General features: G+C 39.9%; 1 protein-coding gene across 2 annotated transcripts in view; it reads left to right on the forward strand.

The window, feature by feature from the left end:
* THADA (THADA armadillo repeat containing) overlaps window positions 1–26,053 on the forward strand; it is a 162,342-nt gene extending 136,289 nt beyond the window's left edge. For both annotated transcript variants that reach the window (XM_037405051.1, XM_037405053.1), the window contains exons 37-38: window positions 23,633–23,799; window positions 24,972–26,053. In XM_037405051.1, the coding sequence (XP_037260948.1) occupies window positions 23,633–23,799; window positions 24,972–25,310 (506 nt within the window). In that variant the 3' untranslated portion in view covers window positions 25,311–26,053. The remainder of the gene's footprint in view (window positions 1–23,632; window positions 23,800–24,971) is intronic.
* Window positions 26,054–26,761: the final 708 nt, after the last annotated feature.

Raw genomic sequence — 26,761 nt, forward strand, 5'->3', positions numbered from 1 at the left:
ATGGGTGAAGTTGGACTGTTGTTAATAAAAACACAGTTATTTGCATAGATTGTTCATATAGTTGTTATAGGGCATTTTTCCTTCAGGTACATGTTGCTGAATAACAGTGCAAATGTGTAGCAGTATGATAGTGTCAAATAATAGGTACTTTCAGGTCATTTATAGATGGTGAAACTGGAGGCAAATGATCCTGTTAGCATAGTTTCACTTTCAGTAACAGCTCCTCTCTTTTGTAACGCTTTGAAATGTTACATGAGCTGCTGGAACAGAGTAGGAACTTGGTTTCTTGTTATTCCCTCATGGCCTTTAGTGAGGGCAAACCCCCCAATTTCCTCAAGTAACTAATCCATGCAGCTTTGGATCGCTCTGATTATGAGATCAGTAACCTTGCAGAATCTGAAATGCAGGGTTACAAATGTGATACAAGAACCCTGTGAAAACTGCAGCTCCCATTTTTGTTTGAGAGGAAAAAAGCTCACAAGACCCAACACTGATACACAGCAGGGCTCCTATGCTCGCTCTACCCTGCCCTTCACCCCCCAAGAAAACCCCTACAAAACCTACTATTTTTTGTAGAAGGCAACGACTTCCACTGTTACCAGTAGAGTCCATTTTTTTAAATTTCTTTTGTTCACACAGAGAAGCTTGATTTACTTTTCTAATACGTGTAAAAGCTCATAATTAGGAGGGGAAGTTAGTGAGGTTGGCTGACGGCAGTCATTTTCTGAGCAGAGCAGGTCAAACAGAATCCTGTCTCACTAGAAAGGAGAAAACCTTTTGTTTTCCTTGCTAAAAACACCAACTTAGCAGGTAGTTAAGGTTTTCCTAATATCTTGAACAATATAAACCCCATCTGTAACTCAAGGTATTATATATACACACTTTGTTGTTGTTTCCTCATGCATTGAGGTGTAAACTTCTGGGGGATTGTTTTATTCCTTTTAGTATGAGGGAGGGTACAGGAAGTATTGTGTTCAGCGTAAATGTAGAATAGCTGCTTTGAAATCTAATTAAATTAGTGACCCATGGCTGTGTAAAGTCTAGACCTATTCACAGCAGCATTTCTTATCCAAGAGGGTTTACTCCTTACAAGAAAGAAGATCATTAAGTCAGGGAAATAGGAGTTTTCTTTCTCTGCTGATGATCGCTTTTCTGAATATCCTCAAAAATTCAAGTAACTCAGTGCTAGAACAAAAACTGTATTCCTCAGTGTCATTTTCCTCTGTGTCTTTTTTTTTTATCTAGAGAAGTGTTACCTTAAGTAAAGTTACGAGCTTGTCAGTATTAGAGAAGTTTGAATAAACTGGGTTTTACTATTATAGCTAAGCCAGTGCCATTCTGTAAAATTCTGTATATAATAAAAGACATTTAGTCAGCTAAACCTTTATGTTGGTGACTTACCAAATTAACCTTAAATGAGTTTAAGAGCATTTTTAGTGTTGTCAGCATTAGCACCAATTTAGCTAGAATTTTAGAATTAGAATTTTAAAATTTTGCTGAATCAAGCTTAGATGAGCAGTTAGATTCGGGAGTTTGAGTAAATCTTTTGAAAGTGCCTGAGTGATTTAGCAGCCTAAATATTTTTCTCAAATATAATTCAGGCCTTCAGAAACCTTCTGCCACATTTAGAGTGAAATAGCAGTATTGCATAGAGGTGAGCAAGTTGGCGCAGGGGCTGGAGGCTGCGTGGCTGTGGCAGAGGGGAGTTCAGCACAGGCTGGGTAGGTGGCCCACGCTGAGCACCACCATCACTGGGTGTGTTGTAGGATCTTAGTCCAGTGTTGTTGCTTACTTCTTGAGTAATTCTGAGAATAAGTTTGGGGCCATAGATGATCTAGCCAGTTTTGAACATATTGCTGATTTAATCCATTGGACAAAAATTCAGGTGTATGAATTTTTTTCCTTCTGTTCCCATTTCACTTGCTTAAGAAATAGGCAGTAGATGAGACTTGTGCCGGGAGTTTCTGAACAGAAGGCAAAGCAAAACTCTTTTTCTTCTCTTGATGGTTGTTCCCTTCCTCATAGATTCTACTTTTTTAGCTTCAGAAAAAATAATCAGTGAAAAAAAAAAAGTCTTATTTTCTAATTCACCAGTATTGGCTTAAAGATGCTGACTCCCCCTTTCTGAGGGACATCGTCTCGGGGAGGGGGTGGCACTGTTCTAAGAGCAGCTTGGTTCTACAATTGTTGTGGAAGTCTTCATTGCTGGCTACTGACCTGCGGTTTAGTGGCCCATAGTATCTCAGCCCTGGCTTACTATATCAGACTACATGCATGAGGGAGCTTTTGGGCAACTTTTATTTTACTTATTGACTAGCGAGTATAAATGTGAGTAAAGAAAGAAGTTACAATGTGCTGCAGGGTGGTGTGGGGGAATATAATTTAATTAGATTAAAGAATTAAAACATTTTCAAGGTGACTTTTCTAGACTTTAGCATTTGATTGAGTAGAACCTTTCTCACAGTGACCTGTGCTGTCTCCCTTGGCATGAAGGAAAACAAAGCTGCATGTTTCTTGCACCTCTATTTTTTTCACACATTGTGAATATAGAATGTAAATTCAAAATAAACTTATTCATGAATCTAGAGTAGGTGTGTCTATCATGAAGGTGTGTGTAAGAAGGCTTATTTGTATGGGGGTGGGGTGGGGGTGGTGTAAATAAGCCTTAGCAGAGGTAGGAAAGGAGAAGGTAAGAGAAGATCGGGCTAACTATATTGACATTTGAAAGAGACGAGGAGAGAATAAATCCTACTCAGATTTATGTTTCTTGTTCCTGTTCTCTAAAAATGAGAATTAGGTACCTCGATGAACCTAAAGCTGCGCAGAAGTTTTCATACATATCTGCCCTAAGATCTACTAAATCACTTGAGCAAAAGATAAAAGATAACACAGTCTGTGTGATGTTAATACAGCACAGTGGTCTGGCATTCTTCAGCAGCACCACAGGTGATTATCGGCAAATCATGGGTGACTGGCATGATCCCAAAACTTGTACCCCAAATGGCCTTTACAACTGATCCATGAAGTATTTCAGGACAAGCGACTCAGATTTAATCTGCTCCAGTTGCTAGTGAAACAGCTAACGTTAAATGCTGGGCAAACCTAAAATGCTAAAAATACCATTGTCACTGGTAGTGCTGAGCTGCGTGATAAGAACATCCCACATAGTGCATGGGAAACAGTTAAGAGAGATATTTAACTGTTGCCTCAGCTGCTTGTGTTTTCAAACTATTCCTTAAAGTGCAAACTTTGGCCATAGCGAATGGAGCTTTTCTTCCACATGCTTAGCATTGGGTAAAATGTGCAAAATAGATTTCTTACAGCTTTAGTTCATCAGCATGTGGAGTTAACCCTCCTTTCCTCATACCTCTTTACTTGCAAAGTGCTAAGTCTGTGCTGTGGGATTGGAGATGGAAAATAACTGGGGGTCAGAACCTGTGTGCCATTGCTGTGTGCAGTATGCAAGTTTTAAGTCTCTGTGTCTTGATGAAGCATATAGAAGAGAGATGTTACAGAACTCTCCTTTTCATATGACTAATGGTTTCATCCTCTCGCCAAACTCGCGGACAGATTCACCACTTTTTGCTCTACTTCTGTGCTGGTGTAGCCTTCCAGTGAGGCAAATGGGAGGTCTGTGGTGAATAAAACAAGTGTTGGGTTACTCTGATCCTGAACAAAGAATAATGTGTAGGGCTCAACCTTTCTCGTGCACTGGATGACTTGCCCTGATGTTCAGGTTAGGCTAATAGACCTCTGAGGCCCCAGCCAGCTCCTTTAGCTGTGGCTCTTAAAACCAGTTCTGGCAGCTGCCTGGCTTTGAGGAATAAGTGGTAATTACCTGAACATACACTTGGGAACTGCATGCATGCAAACTGGTTTGAGGACGCATTAACAGGAGTCTGTGGCAGGATTGTAGGTGGTAGATTTCCTTGTCTTGATTTAAGTCAAACTTGTGCATTTTCTTCTCTATTCTGAGGTTTGGATTTCTTCTCGATGTAGAGGTTGATGGAGGGCTTGCAAAAAGCACAAAGTCAGAACTTGTCTGTTCTGAGCTGTGTTGAAGCTGCTGTCTGGAGCTCTACCACTAGACAGCCTGAAAGTGGAGCTTGGTTGGTAGTGCTGTGGGTGGTTATAAGCTGCATAGAGAAGATTGAACATCTTCATTCTAGATACATGACATCAACTGCTATGGTGTAGAAAGTTAAGAGGTTCCCACAACAGAATCAATTTCAGGTCCTTCCTACTGCCCCTGTTAGGAAAAAACAGCAAATTGGGAAAAGCATATAAAAAGTCCTTCTTGTCATCCATGATTTTCAAGCTACTTTGAAAGTCTCTTATAATTTTGGCATCTTTTGGTCAGAAAAATCTCCCAGTCAGATCTTGTGATATGCCTCGGGTACTTGGGAATGGTCCAGAAGTTCTCACAGCCTCGTCTGGGTTACTAATGAAAAACTGCTAATCATGTTAGCCACAATACGTATGTGTTCCTTGTATTAGGGACAAGTGGAAGGAAGGTTAATGAAATTTTTTTCTGGGATCAGCTCCAGAATTTCTTCTGCTTTGACAGTCGTCTTGATAACTACATTCTGTTAACTAGATGCACAGCTCGCTAAACAGAACTGGATTTCTAAGCCTGCTATCAAAGAGGAGTCTTTTGAGCTCGATGTTAGGATTTATATGGGAGGTGGCATTTATCCAAATGGCCTTTAAGCGGTAGACAAGACTCATCCAGGCAGAAGCAGAAGAGAGTATGATAAAGATGTGATACAGTCAAAAGCAGAAAAAAAATCACAGTAAAGCAGAGCTACTCCTGTTGCAGAACGAGGTGATTTTCTACAAATGAAATTTATTTTCAAAAGATTGTGCATGGAGTCTATGTAATGTCCTACGTTAAAAGCAATACTTCTTGCAGCCCCTGGAGAGATACATACAGAGTTGTGGCAGCAGTTTGCAGTATTATATTCAAACTGGAAGTATAGAACTTTGTATTCAGAAACACTGTAAGGTGATGACATCTCTTAGGTTGTATTAGATAAGGTGTGTTGAGGACAGGAGGAAAGGTCAAACAGCTGTGTATGTATTCTGGGAATCCTCTGGAGCGGGTCCTAGCGAGGGAGGCAGCGGGTGTGCTGCTGAGAATTACTAGAACACTCTACATGGTGAAGTGTACTAGATGTTACTGAAAAGCACTGTAAACCGTGGAAGGTAACATCGCTGATAATGTGCTTCTGTGCTCTGTAATTGTAGGATCGTAAATAGAATAGGGTTCACAGAGAAAAAGGACAACATATTCCTTAAAATGCTGAGTTTTCAGCCTTCTGCTTAAGGGACCATACCTCTGGCTGCATAGTTTTTTCTTTTCTGGGCTTTTAATGGCAAATACTTCCTTATGCATGCTCATAGAGTAGGATTTATGCATGGAGACAAAATGTGTAACGATGACCATTTAAATTCTGGCAAACTAAATAAATGGTTAATAGCTGTGCTAGTTGGTGACTACCTGATGACTGTGGGGACCTTATGTTTAAGAGTTTGTTCCAGAAAGCAAAATGACACGTGGTAGAGATTATGAAATACTTGCTGCGGCTACAAGCTATAATTTGGGGTTTTTTTACATCTGCTATAATAGTTCTAAGAAGGTAACAATTACAGGTCAGTTGCAAGGATGAAAGAATTGAGGTCTAGCAGCATAAATGAATTCATCTGGCCTCTGCTAGAATAAATTTAGGGCTGTTTCAGGAGCAGATTTGACCTGTAGCCTCGTTGCATCATATTTTTATGCTAATAGGTATATTTTTGGCCTTTGTAATAATATTTCTTTTACCTGACATTCTAGTTTTATACCCTAAAAATACCTCCTGTTGTTAGGAAAACTTTTGGAAGATCCAATTGGGAAATAATTGAAGTCTCTTAGATTGCATTTTTAATATGATTGTTTCCTGGTTTAATGCTGACTATTGAATAATGTTTAGCTGTTGCCCTTAGAAACAGAGGAAAAGTTGGCTGAAAAAGACAGAAAATGGGCTTAAATATTTTTGTTCAGAAAGCTTTTTGGTAATTACCTTTGCGCTCAGGGACCCATCACTATGTCGACTGCCTTCTTTTTTTTTTCTTTCTAATGCAGTTCTTTTCTCTTTAGTCACAGAGCCAGTGTAAAGGAAGGCTGTTTGCTATCCACAGCTTACATAATAAACTTGGAGTCTTTGTGTTTGAGTAAAATATTAATGAAGAACCATTTACGTGAAGCCAAAGTAAATTCACACCCTCCTGCAGTTTTTTATGAAACTTCCTATGCTTATGAAACCGGGTTTTCTGATATATGCTGTGAAAGTATTGTCCCTGTTAGCTTAGCAAGTGTGTGTCCTTTTGATATAAGCGAAATAGCGCCATGGTTGATCATGCTCTGCTTTTAAGACATGGCACTTCGGTTCTGAGAGATATCGATGGTATATTAGTGTTTTAAAAAATAATCTGCGTGCACTTCTTTTGTTAGTTTGCTTTTTGTTCCCTGATTAACTGTAGAAAGAGTAAGTAGTGATGTTAATTATCTTCACTGAAAAAATAGTTTTGCAAGCCAGGCCAGTCAACTATGCAAAATCAGCCTCACCAGGAGTAAACAAAAAAATGGAAGGACTGATCACGTTCTTCTGAACAGAGCTATTTTCTGCTTTCTCTGAGTGAGCTGGAAGTGCAGAAGAGCTAGTGCTCTGGAACAGAAGTACTCTGTTCCCAAGAGTGTGAAAGAATGTTAAGGAACGCCAGGTGAAGATAAATTGTATTGTCCACCTACATTGACTAGTTTTTACAGGTAGGTCAACAAGAGTTATTGTGGATTTTTGTTGGTTTGGTTTCTTGTTTGCTTTTTGTATTTGGCATTCTGTGTTTGTAATTGTGGGCATGGTAAGATTCAGCAAAAATGTTCGGCTTTTTAATCATATCTAGACCTCTGAAATACAATTTTAATAGATTTATTTAGAGACATAATAGAGGTTCCATGATGTGTGAAGATTGCAGGACCTGGCTTACAATCTATATAACATTTTGCTACCATATTCAGCTCTTGTTAGGCCAAGGTTCAAATGTAGTATTTGAATAAATGGACTTCAATTTTATTGGTTTGAAAAACTGAAGTGAAAGTTGCAATAACAATGTTGTAGCTTGTCACCCATCTGTAAAAATGAAGTCTGGGTACAAATGGCATTGTTTTGCTGACCACTTGCTGCAGTTCTCTGATTTTTTTAATACTGCTCCTTCTGTGTTGCTGCTGCTATTGGAGGGTAAAGCTGTCCCAGGAGATTTCTTTTTGAAAGACCAATGGCTACAGACCTAAGCAATTTGATAGAGAAGACAGTTACTAAACCCCCCGAGTTTTTAAGATAGACTGTGTTATAAAATAGCCAAACAACAAGAGGAAAAAAAATCCTGTTACTTCAAGAAAAAATGTTTAATGATTAGGAATTGGGAAAAGGGAATAAGGGAAAGAACAACATTGGAGGAATGAAAGACAGTTACCTACAATTTCAAAGAAAATAATTTCCCTTTATGGGGATCTCATTTTCTCAGTGCATCCAACCAGGGGTCAGACACAGTTGAAAATCAGGATATGGAAGTTGGTGGTAACTTTTCATTCTTGTTACCCAGCACAGGTGAAAGCTGGAACAAGTAGGGTACTATTCTAATGGGGACTGTGCACAAAAAGGCTTTAGTTACCTGCAGCCGCCCTCCTCCTCCTCTTACTGCTTAAGATGCAGAGGTCCAAGTGAATATGGCCCAGCATCTCTGATGTTTCCCGGTATCCTGAATATCAACTTCACGTATGGTGCAGTTGAGAACCATATTCTAGAAGTTCTGATCTGAAAGATTTGGGAGAGCCCTGGGTAGGCACACCCATATACACATAGCATTCTTTATAAAGGCTGAGATGGGATACCTGCTGAAATCCTGTGATGGGCTGGAGAGCTTGCTAAATTTTAGAAGTTTTCAATGAATTATTTCCATACCCTTATTACCTCATAGCCCTAAATGCTCAAAACTCTAGAAGTCTGTCTCAGTACTGTAGGCATCTAGTTTGTAAACTGTTCATATTTAAGGTAAATATATGAAATGCTAATTTAAATACCAATATTATACATAGAATACAGAAACGTATGCTAACAATTGCATGTAAAATGCTGTGGGAAACAATATATTTATTTTCTGTAAATGTTTTGCTTATGGAAAACTCTGATCAACAGCTGTGGAGAATGAAGTTCTCTTCTTTCAGCAGCAGAGACTGGACAGATTATCTGTGGTGCAAATTTCCTCATAAGATATCACATCTGCAAGAATCATACTGAAAACCTGTGCAGAGCCCTATGCAAAGTATTTGTCCCATGCAAGGCCCTTGCCCCAGTTCAAGGCGTCCATGTAGGATATTGTTATTTGTAATGTCATTTTGCACTGAGAGGTATTTCACCAAGAATGAGGAGATGATGCATTTCTGCGAGCAGATTTTTGCACACAGAATTTCATCTCTGTATGTGTGGGTAGAAGTGAGGTAGGGAATATAAATACCTTTGCAAACTAACCAAAACCACCAGCTTGTTTTCACGAAAGTCAGCATTCAGCATTTTTAATGACCAAGATAGTACTTACCTGTGCCAGAATCAAAGTGGCACCCTAGAATGAAAGGTGCTTTTATTGTATTACTGATTCCCTGAGTCATAGCCTTCCCACTGATTTGGTTGCTTTAATTCCTGTTGTGTTGATGGGGGTTGGGGAGCAGCTATGGGACACCGTGGACTCTTACTTCAAAACCTAAATGTGTAAATCTCAATGTCTTTTTTTTCCTATAATCAGTTCCAAATGAGCTCTTACAAGGGGAACTCGGAACTGGCTTGGTTGAACAAATTGATTTCTCATGCATGAGAAAGTCAAGTTAAGCATCTGTGGGAAGCCTAGAAATTTAAATTTTAAGAATTAGACTTTTTATAAAGGGCTTTTGATTTGTTAGATTTAGAGCAAGACTGTTGAAATCACCTTGAGGAGCAGAATTATTTATGGCAGTTGCTTACAGTACCAGTGTAATGCCACTTTCGCATGTTTTTAATTTTCTTCCTTCACATGGTCTGTGCTGTGTTAATGATCACCTTGTCGTGCTAGCAGTGGAAAATGGTTTTATAAATAATTCCCACTGGTAAGATGAAAGTGTTAACAGAAATACTTCAGTGAAGGTCTTGATTAACTTATACACTTGGCTTGATCACAGTGGAGGTTAGACTTACCATATCTTGTTACCAGGACTAATAAAACCCATTTGGTTTTTTGTGTACTGTGTTAATTATCCTTTTACTTTCCCTCATGTGCAGACACACACAAGCTGATTTCATGTTTCTGTTGAAGACCACTTACACTTTGTAGATTTCTCCTTGCTGTACTTTCAAGTTCATACCCAAACAAACCAACCTTCCCTAATTCCAGAATTTGTATATTGTACTACTAGAACTTCAAGAATGTAGATCATTACATGTAGGTGCTCAACTCAACCTACTTTTGCTATAAACAGCAGTAGATAGATTATTTTTTTCCTTTCATACTGAAAGGCATTAAGAAGCACAACTAAGAATTAAATTTCCAGAAGATCTTTCCTCATTAATTCAAATTCCCCAAATGTAAATTATTCCAGTAAATCACCATATTGCAATATAGTATACTAGCATCCCGTATCCCATTACCACCACCTCTCAGAAACGTCAGGAAAACAGGCACGTGCCATGTTCGCTGAAGCCTAGTAGCATTAGGATCTCATAAACTGTGTTAATGAACAAGTCAAGGGTCTTTCAGAAAAGATGTTCCCAACATTGGTTTCCTTCTCCTAAAGCAATGTGTGTTGCGTAGATTAGTTTGATTAGGCAAGGTCATACTGAGGTGTGAAATAGCCTCTCAGGTTATATGCCAAAGTACAGAGGACTGGATTCTTTGGAGCCAGTGACTTCATGCTCCCCTGACGCAAGGTTGGCACAGTCTTTGGAGGGCAAATACGATGGGCTGTAAGGAGAACCTAGGGTTAAAGGGTTCCTAGGGTGAAATAGTACTTATAGAGGTGAACTGAATTGTTTTCTGTGCTGGTCTGTAGAACACATCAGTGGTTTAATTTCAGATTCATGGAAGTACCAGAGGCAATACAGGCAGCCCTTGCTTGTCAGCTGCCTTCTGCAATGTGTTTTCGTTTTTGGCATGATCATCTGGGCAGCACTGTGGAAGGCTGTCACAGAGTAAAGGTAAATTCTCCAAATTACGAATCTCACAGTTAGTGGTGAAGGCTCAATTAGTACGGTCCATGTCAAGGTGAAGTAGAATATGGCCTTTTCTGAAGCAAACTCATTTGAAGCATGCAGGTGGAAAAATAAGATTTTAAAGACAGAAAGAGTATGTTAAAGACGTATGTCTATGATGAAGACGTATGCCAATGCTGACTGTAATTTCAAATGGTTTTATTTGAAAGAAAAGAAAAAGGAATGGAAAAAGGTTCCTTGAGCAGTGAAATGAAGGGAGCTTGGTTTGTCGTTTGGTTTTTTTTGTGGATTCGTTTTGCAGGTAAGTGGATCTTCTCATGTCTAATGCCTGAAGTTTCAGCCCTTCACTAGGCAGGACAGCAACAGGGTCTCTTTTCTTTACCCAGCTGGCTAGTTTCGTAGAAACAACACTTCATATTATGAATTCCCTTATCCTTTTTGTCAGACTGGATTGAAATTGTACAGCTGGTTCAGAAGTTGTGGTGGGAAACACGTACACAGAAGCACGCCTGCTGATTTCCTTATTTTGTTAAAAAACGGGGGAAAAAATCCCTTTGATGTTGCTTATTCTTGTAGCTTGCCAGTCCAATTGAATAAAATACATCAGAGCTGTTATTCTTTTCTGTGCACTAAGTGCTCCCTTCATCTCTACCTCCCCTCCCACGTCATCTTCTGTTTCTTGCACATTTTCAACAGACCTTGAATTGACTGGTGTAAACTTACTGCCTTCTGCTTTTCTGTCTCCTTCTTGTCTTTATAATTTGTTTTGTAAATTAGATCAATGGTGTGAACTGTATATCTTTCTGAGGAGGGTTGATGTTCTGTTGTTAGGGTTGCCTCACACTTACCCTTACTAGTTGGTACTGAGATTTTTCCATACCGTGAATATTAGGGGTTTTTTACTTTAATTATTTGGCTTTATTAGAGCAGACATGATTCTGCATAAGAAATTAGAGGGAAATGGTATCTTTATTCAAGCTATGAAAAAAATTGAAGGCCTTTTCTTCAAATGCTCTTACACATGTATGCTTTGGAGCAAGAAATTTTTGGTAAAATATGTACAAATTTGGCTGAGAAATAGGACTATAAAACGCTTTACTTGATATATATTTAGTAGAGCCTAAAAGCTAAAACCTCCACAGATTTTTGTGTTCACTAAGCAGCTTAAATTTCTCTGCTCCTGAAATGCTTACCTGCATTCCCAGCAGGGCTCTGAGGATGCTCTGTGCCAGGAACACTGTGCCTCAGAAGGACTCTGCGGCCATGTGTAGCTCTGGGCCAGGCTGTGTTTAGGCACTTGAAATGAAAACTCTTGTGTTTTTCAATACCTGCAGGTGGTCAGCAAAATGGGGAGGAACGAGCCATCACTTCTGGTTAGAGATGGGGGAAAAAAGTAATCAGAAAAATTCAGTTGACTGCTGAAAGAGTCAAGCTGAACCAGTGAGAATGTGGGAAGGGGAGGTGATGCTCAGTCTGTTTAGGGGAGAAGACTTGCTCTTGCCAATGTGAGAGGAGGGCATACAGGAGCAGAAAGACCTTTGGTGAAAGTCACGGCAAGACGGAGAATGAACTGAGTCTGAAAGAAGTAGGACGGACAAAGCAGATAAACAGGGAACACTTTCCTGCATTTTGGGACACAGTGTGACTGGAGGTAGTTGTGAGGCTGAGTGTCAAACCCATGGCTTAACTTGTCAAGGTAATTAGACCTGTATTGTGATACTGTGGACTCCGGTGGCTGGGGCTAGGTAGAAGACACTGGAGCAGTGCTATGGGTACACCTCCGATCTCCAGTGTTGCTACTGTTTCCTAGCGCTCCATTAGTTTCAAGCAGCAGATGCCTGAGCGGTCAGCCTTGTGGCTCCACTGTTTCTCTGACTCATGAGCTCCAATATAATGTCACCTACTTTGGATGAGGTAGAGGTTCTTCTTCTTTTTTGGAACTTGAAAAATTACATATAGACATTGCCATCTTTGCCCTCCACCCTTTCCCCACACTAAGAGTATTTGTAAGATGGCAAGACCAAGTGTCCAAAACGTAGGAAGTGCAACTTTAATTCAGGCTTGTGCTGCATTTGCATTAAGAAGCAAAGATAAACCATGCTATCACTGTTTGGGGTTTTTTACAGTTGTTCTTCAATAGACAGGGCAGATTTGCTCTGATGATGGAACAGGAACATACAGTATAGGAAACTATCATCTCCAACAGTACTGCTACCTCAGTTACAAAATTGAAAGTGGTGAAGTAAGGCCAAGATCATAAGAAGGGACATGCCAAAGCCATTTAGTGTTGCTTTTGTGATTTGCATTTATCCCTGCCTCTCCCAGAGAGCTGTTTTGTGCAGGTAAGCAAGTCACTCCAACCAGAGTTTGAAAAGGAGGTCACTAGTTTGCCGAGTGCCTAGCTAGGTACCTTGGAGGCACGATTTGCAGGAGTTCAGAGCACATACAGCTGAAGCCAGAGGGGAATGCATTTTGAATATTAAAGCATTACAGGGTGCTGACTCCTCAGTGAAACAGGTCATAATGTGTCAGATCAGACATCTAAAATCAGTCAAGATTATTTAATCTTCATGGCTGTCAGCTCTGCCTGCGCTACAGATAGTGCCATTTCTTCTTTCTGTGGACATGGTTATAAATACAAGTGATTTGTAAAGCACTTCATATCATGATGAACAACTGAGAGGCATAGGTTGCTTAGCCATTCTGTCTTCCTTGCCTATTTAGAATATTTTGGAGTATTTGGAATAGGAAAACTTCAAAGCCACGTATTAGATGCGGAGAGAATAGAAAGAGTGGTTTCTTCCCAGTGACCGGGAAGCTGCTGGTGCTGCATGGTTCATGTCTGCATTAATGTCTGAGACACAAATGTGTTCATTTTTGTGGTATCTTGTGCAATGAGCACTTGCATTCAGCACATCAGTATATTGGGGAGAGCACTCACAGCACTATCTTAGTTCCTTCTGAGTTCCTCAAAGGACTGTGAAGGAAATGGAAAAGACAAATGTAAAATCTCTGTTGGATGAGTGTATCTTATCTGTGTTAGACTTTCTATTGCAAACTCCGATTACTGATTAAATACTATTTATCAGTCAAAGAGTCACATTATATGCAAGACTAAGCAGCTCCTACTCCTCACATAAATTAACTTGGAAGAAGGCCTCAAAGTATGTCACAGCACTCTCAAAACCAGCTGGCTGCAACAAGGCTTTCACCATCCCATACCAGGTTAACTTTAATACGTAGTTCTCATGCCTTGTTCCAGCACAGCCACCAATCCCCCACAAGGCTGCAACAGTTCATCTACTGTCCGTGCTGGTTCTTCATCCTCTTCAGGCCAGTCCACCCTGCTTCTTGCCTCTGCTGTGTCTCTTCTCCTGGCTTCTCTTCCAGCCAGTCTCTCCTCAAAAGTAATTCTTACAAATCGTATTATGATTTACTGATCCACCTGACCATGCCAAAGTCTCCAAAATGGTGTTGTGCCTGATGAAGATGTAGATGAAGTTGCAGGCAGCCACCCCACAGATGTCTGGGATAGAGACATGCCCTCCGAGTCACTTGGACCCTGCTAGAAGATGCCCTGATGACAGCTAGAAGTTTCCTAGCAAGTCTTGACCCAGCTGTTAACACATTTAGATAAAATTAGTTTATGGGAATGCCAAAGCCTTTGGTATTTTAGTAAGAGAAGTAAATGAGCCGGAGGATTTCCAAAGAGGTGTGGACCTGCCCACGTAAAGGGAAATGTCTTGGGTCACTAAAGGTGCAAAATCCAGAAGTCATCTAGGAGGCAAGAACTGTGTGAAAGAAAAAAACAGGTGTGTTCCTTGCTTTAGTATGGAATGTGACTATAATCTTGGGAAGAAACGTTGAGTCCTGATACTGGAAAAGCCTCAGCCACACTAGAGAGATGAGGATCAGCAAGCCTTTATGTTGACCAAAACATAGTAGTAGAGTGAGGAGTATGTATGCTTAATCTCATTTCAGAGCGTTTCTGAAAGGAAGTCCAGAAACTGACTCACTCTCAAGTGAAATAATTTGTGCATCATCTTTCCATTGTGAAGAGCAAATGGTTCTCTCATGGACTGAAAATGCTCTTGAAAAATATTTCTAACATGGATACGTTCCATTCAGGATCAAGACTTGTGGCTGTACTTTATTTATCTGTTAGGCATCTGCAGGAAAACTGCCCCAAAGTGATCTAGGATCACTGAACTGTTGAACAGGAGGTCCCTGGCAGCACCTGCCTGCCTGTAGACCGCAGCTTGAGAGTAGGCTGCTGTTTTTCAATGCAAAGAACAGATCATGCTACATCACATTGAAAGCAACTTAGCAATTTTTAACAGGCATTGGAAGCCTTTTGGATCTTGGCAGGGAAAGAAAAAAAAAAAAAGGGGTGAACATCCTCTGGGTCACTTGTTACTGATGCACTTGCAGTGTGGATGTTTTGTTCTGGTAGTTTTTAACATTACAGTGTGTTTGCAAACTTAATGATACATGTACAGCATTGTGTATCTGTATACATGTGTGTCAGCAAAAAGACAAAAATAATGTGAGTCATGCTTTAGACACAAGTTTCATCTCTTAGACAACATCTGAATAAAACGGACAATCTGGACTGTATTGGAAGCTTTAGATGTAAGGGGATTTTTTCATCAAGTATTCATATAGTGAACGGTTTCTGTGGGGTCTGGCTTTGTAAGTATATGCTCTTACATGCTGAGGAAATGGGTTTAGATAATCGACCAGTAAAGAAGCTGAGAATTTATTATGAACCTTTTTGACATAAATTATTATACAACAGATTTATAGCACTTTCCATAAGAACAGTTTTATAGTCGCTTCATTTGATGTCACCCTTTTTTAATAAGTATTATGAAACAAAGATAGAAATCAAATATAAATCATCTTAAAAACAGTCTCTCCCCATACTATGTCATTGTAAGGATCAGAACAAACAGGAAGACTGAGTTGCTGAGGTTCCCAAGTTGCTTTTTCCTATTCTGCTCAAAAATACCTGCATTCAGTAAGTCACACATACACATGAATCAGAGGTTTTGTAGTAAATTAGCAAGTGCCTTCTCTACTCAGATGTGCTCAAAAGCCACAGTCTGCAAGTCTGCAACTCAGCGTTGTTCCACCCTTTAGAGCCGAGCTGCTGTAAGAAGGATGAGACGTACCAATGTAAACCAACATTGAGGAGAAAATGTAGAACAAGATCAAAACATATTGTAACGTAAGTGGCCTTGAATAGTTCAAATTTCTATATGTTTATTAGAAAATTTTCCAATAATCTAAAATTACTCTAAATTCCAGTAATTCAAAAGTGAAGTTTGCTTAGCAGTTGTCACCAGCTGTAACAAGCATGCATCTAGAACAAGAGTTATAGTACCTAAAAAATTTAGTGTTGCATCAGTACTCATGTAGAAACACATAGCATTTTTATGCCTGTATTTGTGTCTTTCAAAAAATTCCATCAACAAACACGTAGTAATTCAGATTAATTGGTTTAATTAAAGAAAAAGGAGAGAGGACTACTGCACTGAAACTTGTAATTGTTTTAGCAAGATTTATTGGTGTGTATGGTACTTGTTACAATCATTGGCTTTTGCAGTGGGAACTTTGTATTACTTACTCCTTTTTAAAGAATTACATTATATAAGAATGTGTAATCATTGTGACTTCTTAACTTTGTACTACCAAATTTATTTCAACACCTTACAAGTTGTTCTCAGCCCACTTATACATCATTAGATTATCACATGGATAAAGGAACCATTTGCTTTGTAGAATACAATGCCACTAATTAAAGTTGAAAGTGAATGGACTGAATTAGAATCAGCTCATCCATCAAACACTGGCTACTTGTTATTTACTGACAGTGCTTCATTTAGCTGTATTAATTACACAGTGGCACTGCTATGTAAAGGTTATGAGTTGTTATACCCTTGAAAATTAAGAAAGAACACATGAAAATAATGGTATGTGCTCAGCGCTAGAGTCTGAAAGTGGTAAATGGTAAATGGAGTGTTCATGTGAGTATCCACTGAAGTTTTTTTTCTTATCGGTGTTTTAATTGCGAGTAAACAGGATGGCAGCTTACAGATCTTGATAGGCTCCTTAGGCAAGCGGTGGTAGTTGTGGCCATGACTCCATAGCAATGAGGGAAAGCCTGCCTTTATATTATGGCTTTTAAAATAGCTTTTACATATTTAAGTGTTCTGCCCAAATTATATTTGTTTTCAAGTACTGCAGAAGAAGAATTTTATGTACGGTCTTCTCTATTGATTACCCACCTTTTCCTTATTCCTTTATCCCTTAAATAACAAACTTTTACACCACCATTCTCCAGATACTATTCTAAAATTGTAAAATGGTAGAGATTGTCTCCTGTGTTCCTACACAGCTGGAACATACATCTCGTTCACACTCAGTAATCTTCATCACTGCTAAGCAAAAAGTTCTGTAGTTGGAACATGCCAATAACAACTGTCTTCAGTCATATATTTAGTTCTAGTGATACTGATTTTGAAACTGCGAGTGTTCTTCCAATAAATATGTAATTTGAGTTAAAAAACATACTTGCATTCTCATTGGTAGTGTTCTAAACAATTAGGTGATTTTTTTTTTTTACCTTTTTGAAAGGAAAAGCATGAGTTCGGTATGTTTATGCAGGGGGTATTGGTTTTTTTGCTGTTTTAAATTAGAACATGGCTTGTGGGGGGGAAGTTCTACAAAAGTGGTAATGCAAGTGGTAAAGTGCAAATGCTCATTTCCTCTGACAGATCTGTGAGCTGTGGCTGTTTTGTAATAAACCCCTCCGTGTACAGGAGTCACGGCTTGCATGGGAAAAACTTAAGTATACATATATCTATTTTAAAAGGGGGAAAAAACAGCTAGTGACTGAGTTGAAAATACCGTTCTGTTCACATTCCCAAAAAGGGCTTGAAAAGATGATGAATATGTGTGTGCTTTTTTGTTCAAGCAGGAGCTTTAATTTTCTGCTCAGTCCTGAGCTGTATGTTTCCGTCATAATCAGGCATGTTATTAACTCAGATCTGTTTATAATCAAAGTCAAAGCTGAGAGCAGCGTCACTGCCACTCTACTTGGAGACTGCAACTATTAAGAAATTAGTTTTGATTGGTTTGTTTTGTAATAGTGTTGTGTTTTGACATCGTGTTGCATGATGTCAGGAAGGGCCTCTTTTTAAAGTCATCCTGAAAAAGCACAGTTATAAAAAAGGCTCAGGCAGAGAAATGGAAAACAGATGACGTAGTTGTACGTCACCTAGGGAGTGATATCTCTCAGGAGGATAGAAATGATCTAATCGCCTTTGATTTTATGAAACACTATAAAAAGGCATCTGCTTATATATTAGGTTTTACATAAATGGTCATTTTAAAAAGTGGAAAGTTTGATGTTTGTAACCAAAATTGACACAGTGCGATGAACAGGCACCCTTTCAAGAGCCATCTGCCAAGTATCTGGATGCAAGTTACCATTTCTGCATTTTCTTTTTTTATTTTCTTTTTTTTTTTTTCTTGTTTTACTTCTCTGTTGTCCTCTTTTAATCTTAGTGCCCAGGACAATAGCAGTGTAACATCATTTGTGGAGACTGAGTGGGTACGAACACCCCTTTATCCTCTATCTACCGCTACTGCTTATTGACTGTCTCGTTATTCCTCTGGTGGCAAGACACCTGTGTGTCACCTTGCTGCAGAGTTGCACAATTCCTGTCTAGCTCAAAGTGGAACCTATAAGAAGGTTATTTCAACATGAGAAATTCAGTTTCTAACCTCACTTTGTTGACAGCTTATGTAACTCTAAGGCTGGGCCAGTGGGATTTTTTCTTTTTTAAATTTGAAGGTGCTTTAAGCTTTGTGAAGCCTGTGCGTACAGAAACACAGTATTTCAAGTAACAAATATATCTGCAGCAATGCCGCACTCTGTTCTCCTATATTTCATATGTAGAGAATAGGAACAAACTTGATTATTATTCAAGATCAAAAAGAAAACCTTCAGTGCAACAAAAAGTGCTTAGTGATTCAATAGGTGAAGAGTTCCACTTGCAAATCTAATATTACAGGTATTAGTGACTGTGATGCTGGATCTGCCATCATTTGGATGGGAATCTGATCTCTTGGCTGATATTCATCATCTTGTTAAGGTGATGTATCAGAAAACCTGTGATAAATCTCCGGTTTTGTCAAGCAATCATTCAGTGAGCTTTGTTTATTTAAATGTCTGCTCTTGTCTGTGAAGCAAGAATACTACCTTGTTTTGCCAGGGTGTTACGAGGTACTTTATTGGTAGTGATGTAATCATGTTTATGGCTAGGTAGGCAGCACTTTGTGCAAAAAATTAGAAAATATTTTACTGATTTAGAGTATACCTGCTCTACCTAAAATACTTTCTGTAATTTCACTTGAAGAACTTACCCTATATGTTTTCCTTGAAAACATCCTCAGTGTTGGTACACTGTTCTTTGTGAGACTTCTCTCAGGGTTACACTAAGCTTCCTTGCAGTTTTACTTCTCTTTACGGTTCTTCCAAACACAGTGTACAGTTACAAAAATTGCATTACTCTTTGATTTAAAATTCACTTCAGTTAACAATTTCCAGTATAAAACCAATTAGGAAATGCTTTGTTAGGCAAGGAATATGTGCTGCTTTTCTGTTTTGCCTATGGTTGTCCTTAAAATCTGTGTATATATGCTCTTAATATGTCCTCTCAGTTCCCCATAATACCACCGAGGCTTTAAAAGAGAACAATTGTACAGTTGGAGGACACGTAATAGGCTACTAGAAGAAATATTTACATCTGGCATGATCAAAGCTTTTGGAGTATATGAATGTGTATGTGGGAGGTCTGATTTTTATGTGGGTGGATTCACAAAGACGAAAACACTGCAGTACTTAACTCCTTTCCCTTTATGAAAATTCAATTCCTCAAAATGAAAAAAGCATGTAGTACCTGATTCTTATCTTTTGTTTTTCATTTCAAGGAGTAATATTAATTTTTCTGCTTGTAACTACTTGTTTTAAGGCATAGAGAATTTCTTGTATTTCAGCCCCTGTAGTGGCTTATTTAGTAAGATGCTTATCTTGCTTGTGATGTTTTTGCATGTTAGAACATACACATGGTTTAGAATTTTAAAAACTGGTAATTTTAACACAGTTTCTATAGTCTGTACAACAACAGTTCTACAGCGTCTAGGAGCATTACTGTATTTTCAGTGTTGGGTTACAGCTGCGGCTCCAGGTTTGATTTCTGCTGGTTTAGTTCCTGTGGCAGTACTCAGCTGTGAGCAGCTTCTAGAAATCTGTCATTTGAAATTTTTTATTGTTACTTTAAATGTTTACATGATGAAAGGCTATTAATAACTCAGCCATTTGAATTATCTTTGCTAGTATTTTATTTACATGGCTGTGATGGGGAAGTTTTGGATTGTAGCTGACCTGAGCTAACAGCTGGCTGAACCAGGAGGTCTTGCTCTCCCTTTGGCCTCTTCCCTTCCCTCCACTTCCCTGTGATCTTCCCTTCCCTGGCTCCCAGCTGCACCAATTCTGACTGCAGGGTAACCAGCTCTGCTCGCCAGCTGAGCAGAAGAACCCACATGCCAAGTTGCGTGCCAAATGCATATTCTGCTGTTCTGAGTTTTAATTTACCAGGTGATCAGCAGAGTACCTGAGCTGGCTAGAGGTAAGCATCAGGAGCCCATGGCCTGAGGGGGCTGCAGGGAGAGGAGAGCCACCTGCCTTTTTTGCCCCTGGTGAACTTCCAGCTTGCTCAGGCTACTTTCTGAAGTCATAGCGTGAGTCATGAACACAGCATCGTGTGTAATATGTGGCGTCTTGAAAATAGCCTTGTTTTGCAGGCAAATGGTGATGTGAGGAGCAGTTCACATGTCAGTGAAGACACGTACTTTTATTTTTAGAAGGCATACACCTTTTGTGGGTATCTTAAAGGATTCTGAACATGCTTACAGCATGCATTGCTGTTACTTTTAGAGCTGGGGGTTATCAAAGCGATAGAACGTTTTTCCCTCTGAAAGTGTTTTTGACCTACTAAATCATGGGTATGCCTGTAACTTTGCTTGCTGCTACTTACCTGCATTACTTCAGCACTCCAAGCTTAGGGAGTTGCTATACCTTTTTTTGATACTTGGTCCATCTCTTTGTTGTCCTTGTGGCAGTGGTAGCCCACAAATCTGATCTTGAACTATTCTAGCATCAAATTTGTGTGAACTGGTATCAAAGACGTTAACGTCAGTGCACTCTGTGTGTAACAGGAGCTGAGGAAACATTGCTGAAACAATGGAGCCATTCCTAATGCTCTGCAGTAGAGGGGTGGGACAGGGTGGGACAGGATGGGACAGGGTGAGATGGGCAGGTGGAAGCGAAAATCCTTCATCTGCTAGAGTCTGATCTGTTGTTGAATCTGTGTCAACACCTGAAATACCAGGAGGCTGCTGCACTAGCTTCCCTAGCGCAAAACCCAAGGCAGGCAGGCTTCTACCCAAATTTTTGAAGCCTGAGTTTCAGCATTATCAAAGTGATGTTGCTTTGTTTTTCTCTGGTCACGACATCAGAACTGATGCATGAGTTTGGTTGATCAGTTAAATGGTGTCTGCGGTTCACAGAAGGGTGCTCAGCATCTTTTGGGTCGGTGCTGTGTCCAGGGTCTTCATGTTTTTCCTGTGTGTGAGACCTCCTTTATATGTTTTTCTTGTAATGTTTTTCTCTTCTCTTCGGAAAAAAAAAAAAAAACCCACACCAAAACCAAAAACAACTTACCATTTCCTTTGTTGTGACACAAGGATTCCCTGCAAGATTGCCATTCTGTGTGAGCACAAAACTGCCTTTTCTTCTGTGTTACACTGTTGGAAAAACTGCTAGTAAGCAAGTTCAGTGTAAGCAGTACCTCAGCATTACTTGTTTTGCTACCCCTTGGTAGTTTTCAGCATGTTCACATAACAACAGAATTAGAGGCCCCAATAAATGTTTTGGTGCTTTTCTCAGTAGTACAGTGTTTTCATTCACAAAGAGAGCATCACCATATTTGTACTTAAGGAATCTAAATCTTAGGAGGGAAAAAAGGCCCCAGAAAATGGCAGGTATTTTAAGTATCTGCAGTTGTATCTATAATCAGTCCTCCAAAGCAACAGCTAACTTCAGGAAGGCAGCAGTGGGAAATAACATGTTGTGGGTTTAGCTCGCAGCATCACTTAATTCGCTAAATATTCAAATACAAATGAAGTGACACAAGCAAGAGACATTATATAAATACTGACAATTAAAATGTTGCGTTTTTTAAGTGTTTGTAATTGGGATGTTTGTTTCAGGCTCAGAACCCCACACTCCATTTTCATGTCTATTTTTCCAGCTCTAAGGATTGCCAGTATTTCTGAGGTCCCCATGGCACTGGAATGAAATGTGTTTTCTGCCTGAGCCTAAGCAAATCAAAACAGAGGTCAACCATTGTACCTATTCTTCAGGGTATCAGACTGGTACCAAGTAGGGCACAGCAACAGAGAAAGCATATTGCAAAAATAGTAATAATAATAATGAAGTCTTGGAAAGAAATGTCAGCAAAACCAGTATCTAAACCCCTCAATACCTAAAATACATGGTGTCGGGATGTGGCACTGCACCCCTGCAAGCTCTCCCTCATGGGCAAAGCTGAGGAATGTCCTGGTACAGCGGTAAGTCCTGACACCAAGAAGACAGATTTGAACATTTGATTTTACCGTCTAGCAGAGACAAACTGCCTACGTAACATTATTAGTGTCCCCAAGAGATTGACTGCCTGCCTTCCTGTTGCTTGTTCAAGAAGATTTCCATTTACCCTCATCTAACTCCAAGATAAAGAAGGGACCATCTGTTCTTTCTCCTTCACTCCCTTCCTTATTATGGTCCTTTGTTCTCATGGTCTCAAATACTAATTCATCCTCCCCAGTGTCCTCGGTACATTGCCTGGTCTGTCAAATACCACGTACCCATCTTCCCTTCGGTCTGTTTTGCCCTGAAGTTGTTTCCCGTGCTTCCCTGTTCATAGGCACGCATATTTGCTTAGTCCCGGTGTGTCAGCGTGCGTTACGCTGCTGTGCCAGCGAACTCTAGGAAAACCTGCAGCTGGCACGTGCTGCAGCTCTGTGAGTGTGAGTTGTGAAGGACAGGTCTTGGCTGCACTGCTGTGCCCCTTTCATGTCAGTTGTTTCCTTCACGAGAAATGCTTAGATACACTCAAACACAAAAAGTAAGGTCTGGCTTCCAGGTGTGTCTGGATTTTCACCAAGTAATTGTGACTCTGCGCTGTTGTCTGCTCGCAAAAGCCTTTTAGAATGACGTGTCTTTATGATATCACTACTTAGAAGACAGGCTGTTAATTTGCTGGTGACTATGAACAAGGATGAATTCTGCCAAAATCCATTTTAAAGTAATAGGGATTTTACAGGGGCTTGTTTATTAGATCTCCTCCTCCGGTCTTCTTCCCATATCCCCTTAAAAAAAAAAAAAAAAAAAAAAAGCCTTAATGCTACCAGCAGTGAGACTCGTGCCTGTGAATGCAGTTGTTGGAGTTCTCATGCAAATGGGGCTTCTGGCATTTTCTGTACTCCATTACTGAGGGCAGCCCTAGGAACCACACAGTTAAAACAGCACCTGCCCGAATGACAGCGCTGGGGAGGTGTAGGGAAGTGTGAATATGGTGTGGGCGATGGCTTTTGTGTACGGCGCTGGCATGATAGCAAAGCCTGTATAAATACAGCTCTGTGATGGTACTGTAAACGGTGTCTGCCTTTCCCTTCAACATCTTCTCTGAGCCTGTCTTGCATGCTTGATCTCTTATATGTGTGTGTATATGTGTATGTATATAGATATTTCTTACTATATATAACGAGATTACACACCAAATAATGACTCATTTTACATCCCAGCCCTTTAAAAACATATAGTGTGCTGTAGGTTTTGAATTCCAGCAAAAAATTAAATCAGATCTAAGGTGTAACTGCAGATTTGCAGAAATAGTGACCATGTCATAGTGTCAGGACTGTCTCCGGAGACATTTCTGACAGACATCTTTGTATATCTAAACCCAAATTAATGTCGCTACGTGGGCAGGAAAAAAATATTAAGCGTCAGCATTTTCAGTTGCTTCATGTATTATTTTGGAATTGAGAAAAGCTCGCAAGTGGCACAGAAGTAATTATTCATCTAACTACTTATTTTCAGTATAATTCATCATTCTAAATGTGTTTGTGTAAATTCAGCATCTGTTTTCAAGAAATTATTTTTGTGCTGATTGTATTTGAAAATGTTTGTGGTCCTGCTATACGTTGTCCGACATACTTTCTCTCAACAGAGTTTGCACTCAGGATAGTGAATGCTCCGATGTCCTTGGATTTAGCGTTTGGCATGCTGTGTGAGCTGCTCCGGCGGTGGGGAGCCGTCCGTGCCGGTGTACCGATCCTGCTGGAGTGGCTGCTGGGAGATGGTGATCTGAAAAGAGACTCAGAGACTTCAGCCCCGGTAATTTTAACAACCAGTTGTTATCTCATGTTGGGATCACTAAGTTTCTGCAGTCTTGTGGTAGGAATAGAATGGGAAATGTCATCTGAAGAAGCCTGATACTCGCTATTCCAGTATTAACTGATGTACAACTTTAAAAAAAAAAAAAAAAAATCACACGGACAGTAGAATAAAAATAAGAGTTTGGTGTCTGCTTCCTGGCAATATCAGCATAAAATTAGAGACACCAATAAGCAAACACTGAAATAAATCAAGAGTTACTTAACAAGTCATTGCTGCCTGAAACATTTTTGAGGCTGTAACTAAGTGCATTCAGTATCATTGCGGATGATGGCTTGCCTTGAATTTAAACTGATGCCATGGGTGCCAGGCACATCTGGCATTAAAGAACAGTGCTCTGCTGGCTTTACCAGAGATGTCATTTAGATATTTGGTAAATTTGTGCTATCTTCCATATGACTGGTTCTGCACAGCACATGGTCACATCAGTCATTGTCTTCAGAAGGATCACTGCTGTAAAGAAAAACTTTGCCACACTGGTTCTGCAAAACCTAATGCTGTATAATACACTGTGCTCTCTTTGTCTTGAAAAGACTGTAAAAATCAAAATAATGCTGGATGGTAAAACCGGAAGGAGCAGGAGTGGCTACATTTTTGAGAAGTTTGTTGACAATATGACCCATGAAATATATTATGAATCTTTTCTTAAGCCTGTGGTTTAGGTATGCCTTTCTGATGTTTCACTGACTGATAGAGTTTTCCTTTTTTATTTAATCCAGTCAAAAAGCTCCATGGTATATAGCAAATTAACATACTGGTTACAGAGAGGTCTCTGTGAAATACAACACAGTTTCACAGGGGAAGGCAAGCACATGTTAAGGATTAGGACTACTATTTACTTCCACTGTTTCCCAAGACTTATACCATAACTGCCTGATTTTTAAAGGTAAAATATCTTTGGCAAAGTAGGAACCTTTTTACTGCATTTTATCAAACATTTCAAAAATGATGCATATGAATTTTACCTTTTTTTTTTTTAACATTAAGAAACTTTTGTAATGGCCTCTGTTGTCATTATTTCTCTGTATCTTCTTTCATATCTTTTATAATTTTCTCATTGTTAACAAGACTTCAAGTAATTTTCTAATCATTGCTGGTTTTGTTTTTTTAAGGAAGAAGATGATTACCTGTTTGATAAAGGGGAAGTGAATTTTTGGGCAGAGAAGTTGACTCATGTCAGACAGCTTAGTAAGCACCTTTTACAGCTTATATCAATGACTCATCTAACTTTACCAAATCATGGAGAACTGAGTCGCCTGTCAAGAATAGCACTGGACCAAGCCCAGCTGATTGGACACCTTCTTAGAGCACTGCCTCTGACTCCAGAATTTTCCAAAACTGCAGAATTCACAAGATTGGCTATTCAAAATGAGAGAATATCGGTCTGCCTTAAAATACTAAACCTGCTGAGGTCTGATGATACTTGCAAAAATGAAAATCTGGAAAAGTAAATTGCTAAACGTTCATCCTCAGGGAGCTGCACACATGTTACTGGTTGGGCAGGGGGACTTAATTCCAACAATGTTCGAGGAATAAGGGATTGCTGTGATGACACCGGTAAACCTGCAACAAACTAGTCACAAACACGTATTTTTTATATATGAGTCAATTGGTTGGTTTTGGGGTGTTTTTTGGTTTTGGGGCGGAGGGATGTTGTTTGGTTGGGGTTTTTTTGTCAGGTGTGCTGTAGGAGCCTGTTCCTTTTAAATGCATTTGCTAATTTCATTCACTTAAGCATGGTTTATTATAGCTACTGTAGGAAGTAAAGCAGCTAAACCTACTATTTTCCATTCATCCAGGTGCAGGCCACCTGTAGTTGTGTGACGTTTCATCCCACATTTTTATCTCCTGTATTTTTATACCAAGAAAAAGTTGATTTTTCTTTTTGTCTCCTTTCAAGATGTAGAATGGTAATTATTAAATTAATATGGTATTTTCTTCATTTTATTTTTAAGTGTTTCAAAAAGAAAAGAAACAAACCTTAGCTTTTTTTGTCAATGACAACTTTTAGACTACATTTTCAATTTTAATGCATTTTCCTCTGGAGAAAGGCAAGGATTCTCACTTTGGTAGTAGCCTTGTTTTGTGCATGGAAACAACATTAGTTAGACTTCTGCACACCTCTCATTTTCCTGTAAATCAAATTAACTACTTTTGTAAAATTGCTGTGAAATAAAGTCTGCTGTATTCAAAACAGAGCAGCTGTTCCATTGCGAACAAAACAGGTTTTGGTTTTACTTCCAAACACCTTGTTCTGCAGGCAGTCTTGGAAAGTAAGGCCCTGCTCGGTGGAGCGAGCCCCCCCAGGAGCGAGCCCCCCAGGAGCGTACCGGTGGGGATGCTGTGAGCGGTGTGGGGGTGCTGCTGCCCGCAACGCAGCAGTGTCTGTTGTGCGTTGCAGATGTCTTTTTCTGGCAACTGAAATTGGATTTCCATATGAAAATGAAACCTGGAAAAGAAACACTTATTTTAGAAGGATGTTAGGTTCCTTTAGCCGGGGTGACGTTACATTTGGCAGCCACATGGCTGGGCACAGCCAGAATGGCGACGGACGTCGGTGTATGTTGTTGGTTTAGTCCCCTTGGGAGAAAAACGTGCCCCGTAGACCACTGTTTGCGTTCAGGCCCTTCACGTAGCTGGGTATCAGTATAGTTTAGCAGTAAATCTTGAGGAGGAGGATGATGATGGTGATGGTGATGCAGGCCGTTGGCAGTGCCTCCCGCGGCCGGTACCGCGGCGTGTTGCGGGGCGCGGCCAGCAGGTGGCGCTGTAGCACCGCCGTACGCGCAGGGGCCGGGGGGCGCTGCCGTGCCCGAGCGCCCAGCGCTTCCCGGGTTAAACGGAATCCGGATACGCTTCTGCATCAGGTTTAGGGGACATCTGAAAACTGAGCAAGGTGAGG

This window comes from Falco rusticolus, chromosome 12 (genome assembly GCF_015220075.1).
Source record: "Falco rusticolus isolate bFalRus1 chromosome 12, bFalRus1.pri, whole genome shotgun sequence".
NCBI classification, from domain to species: domain Eukaryota; kingdom Metazoa; phylum Chordata; class Aves; order Falconiformes; family Falconidae; genus Falco; species Falco rusticolus.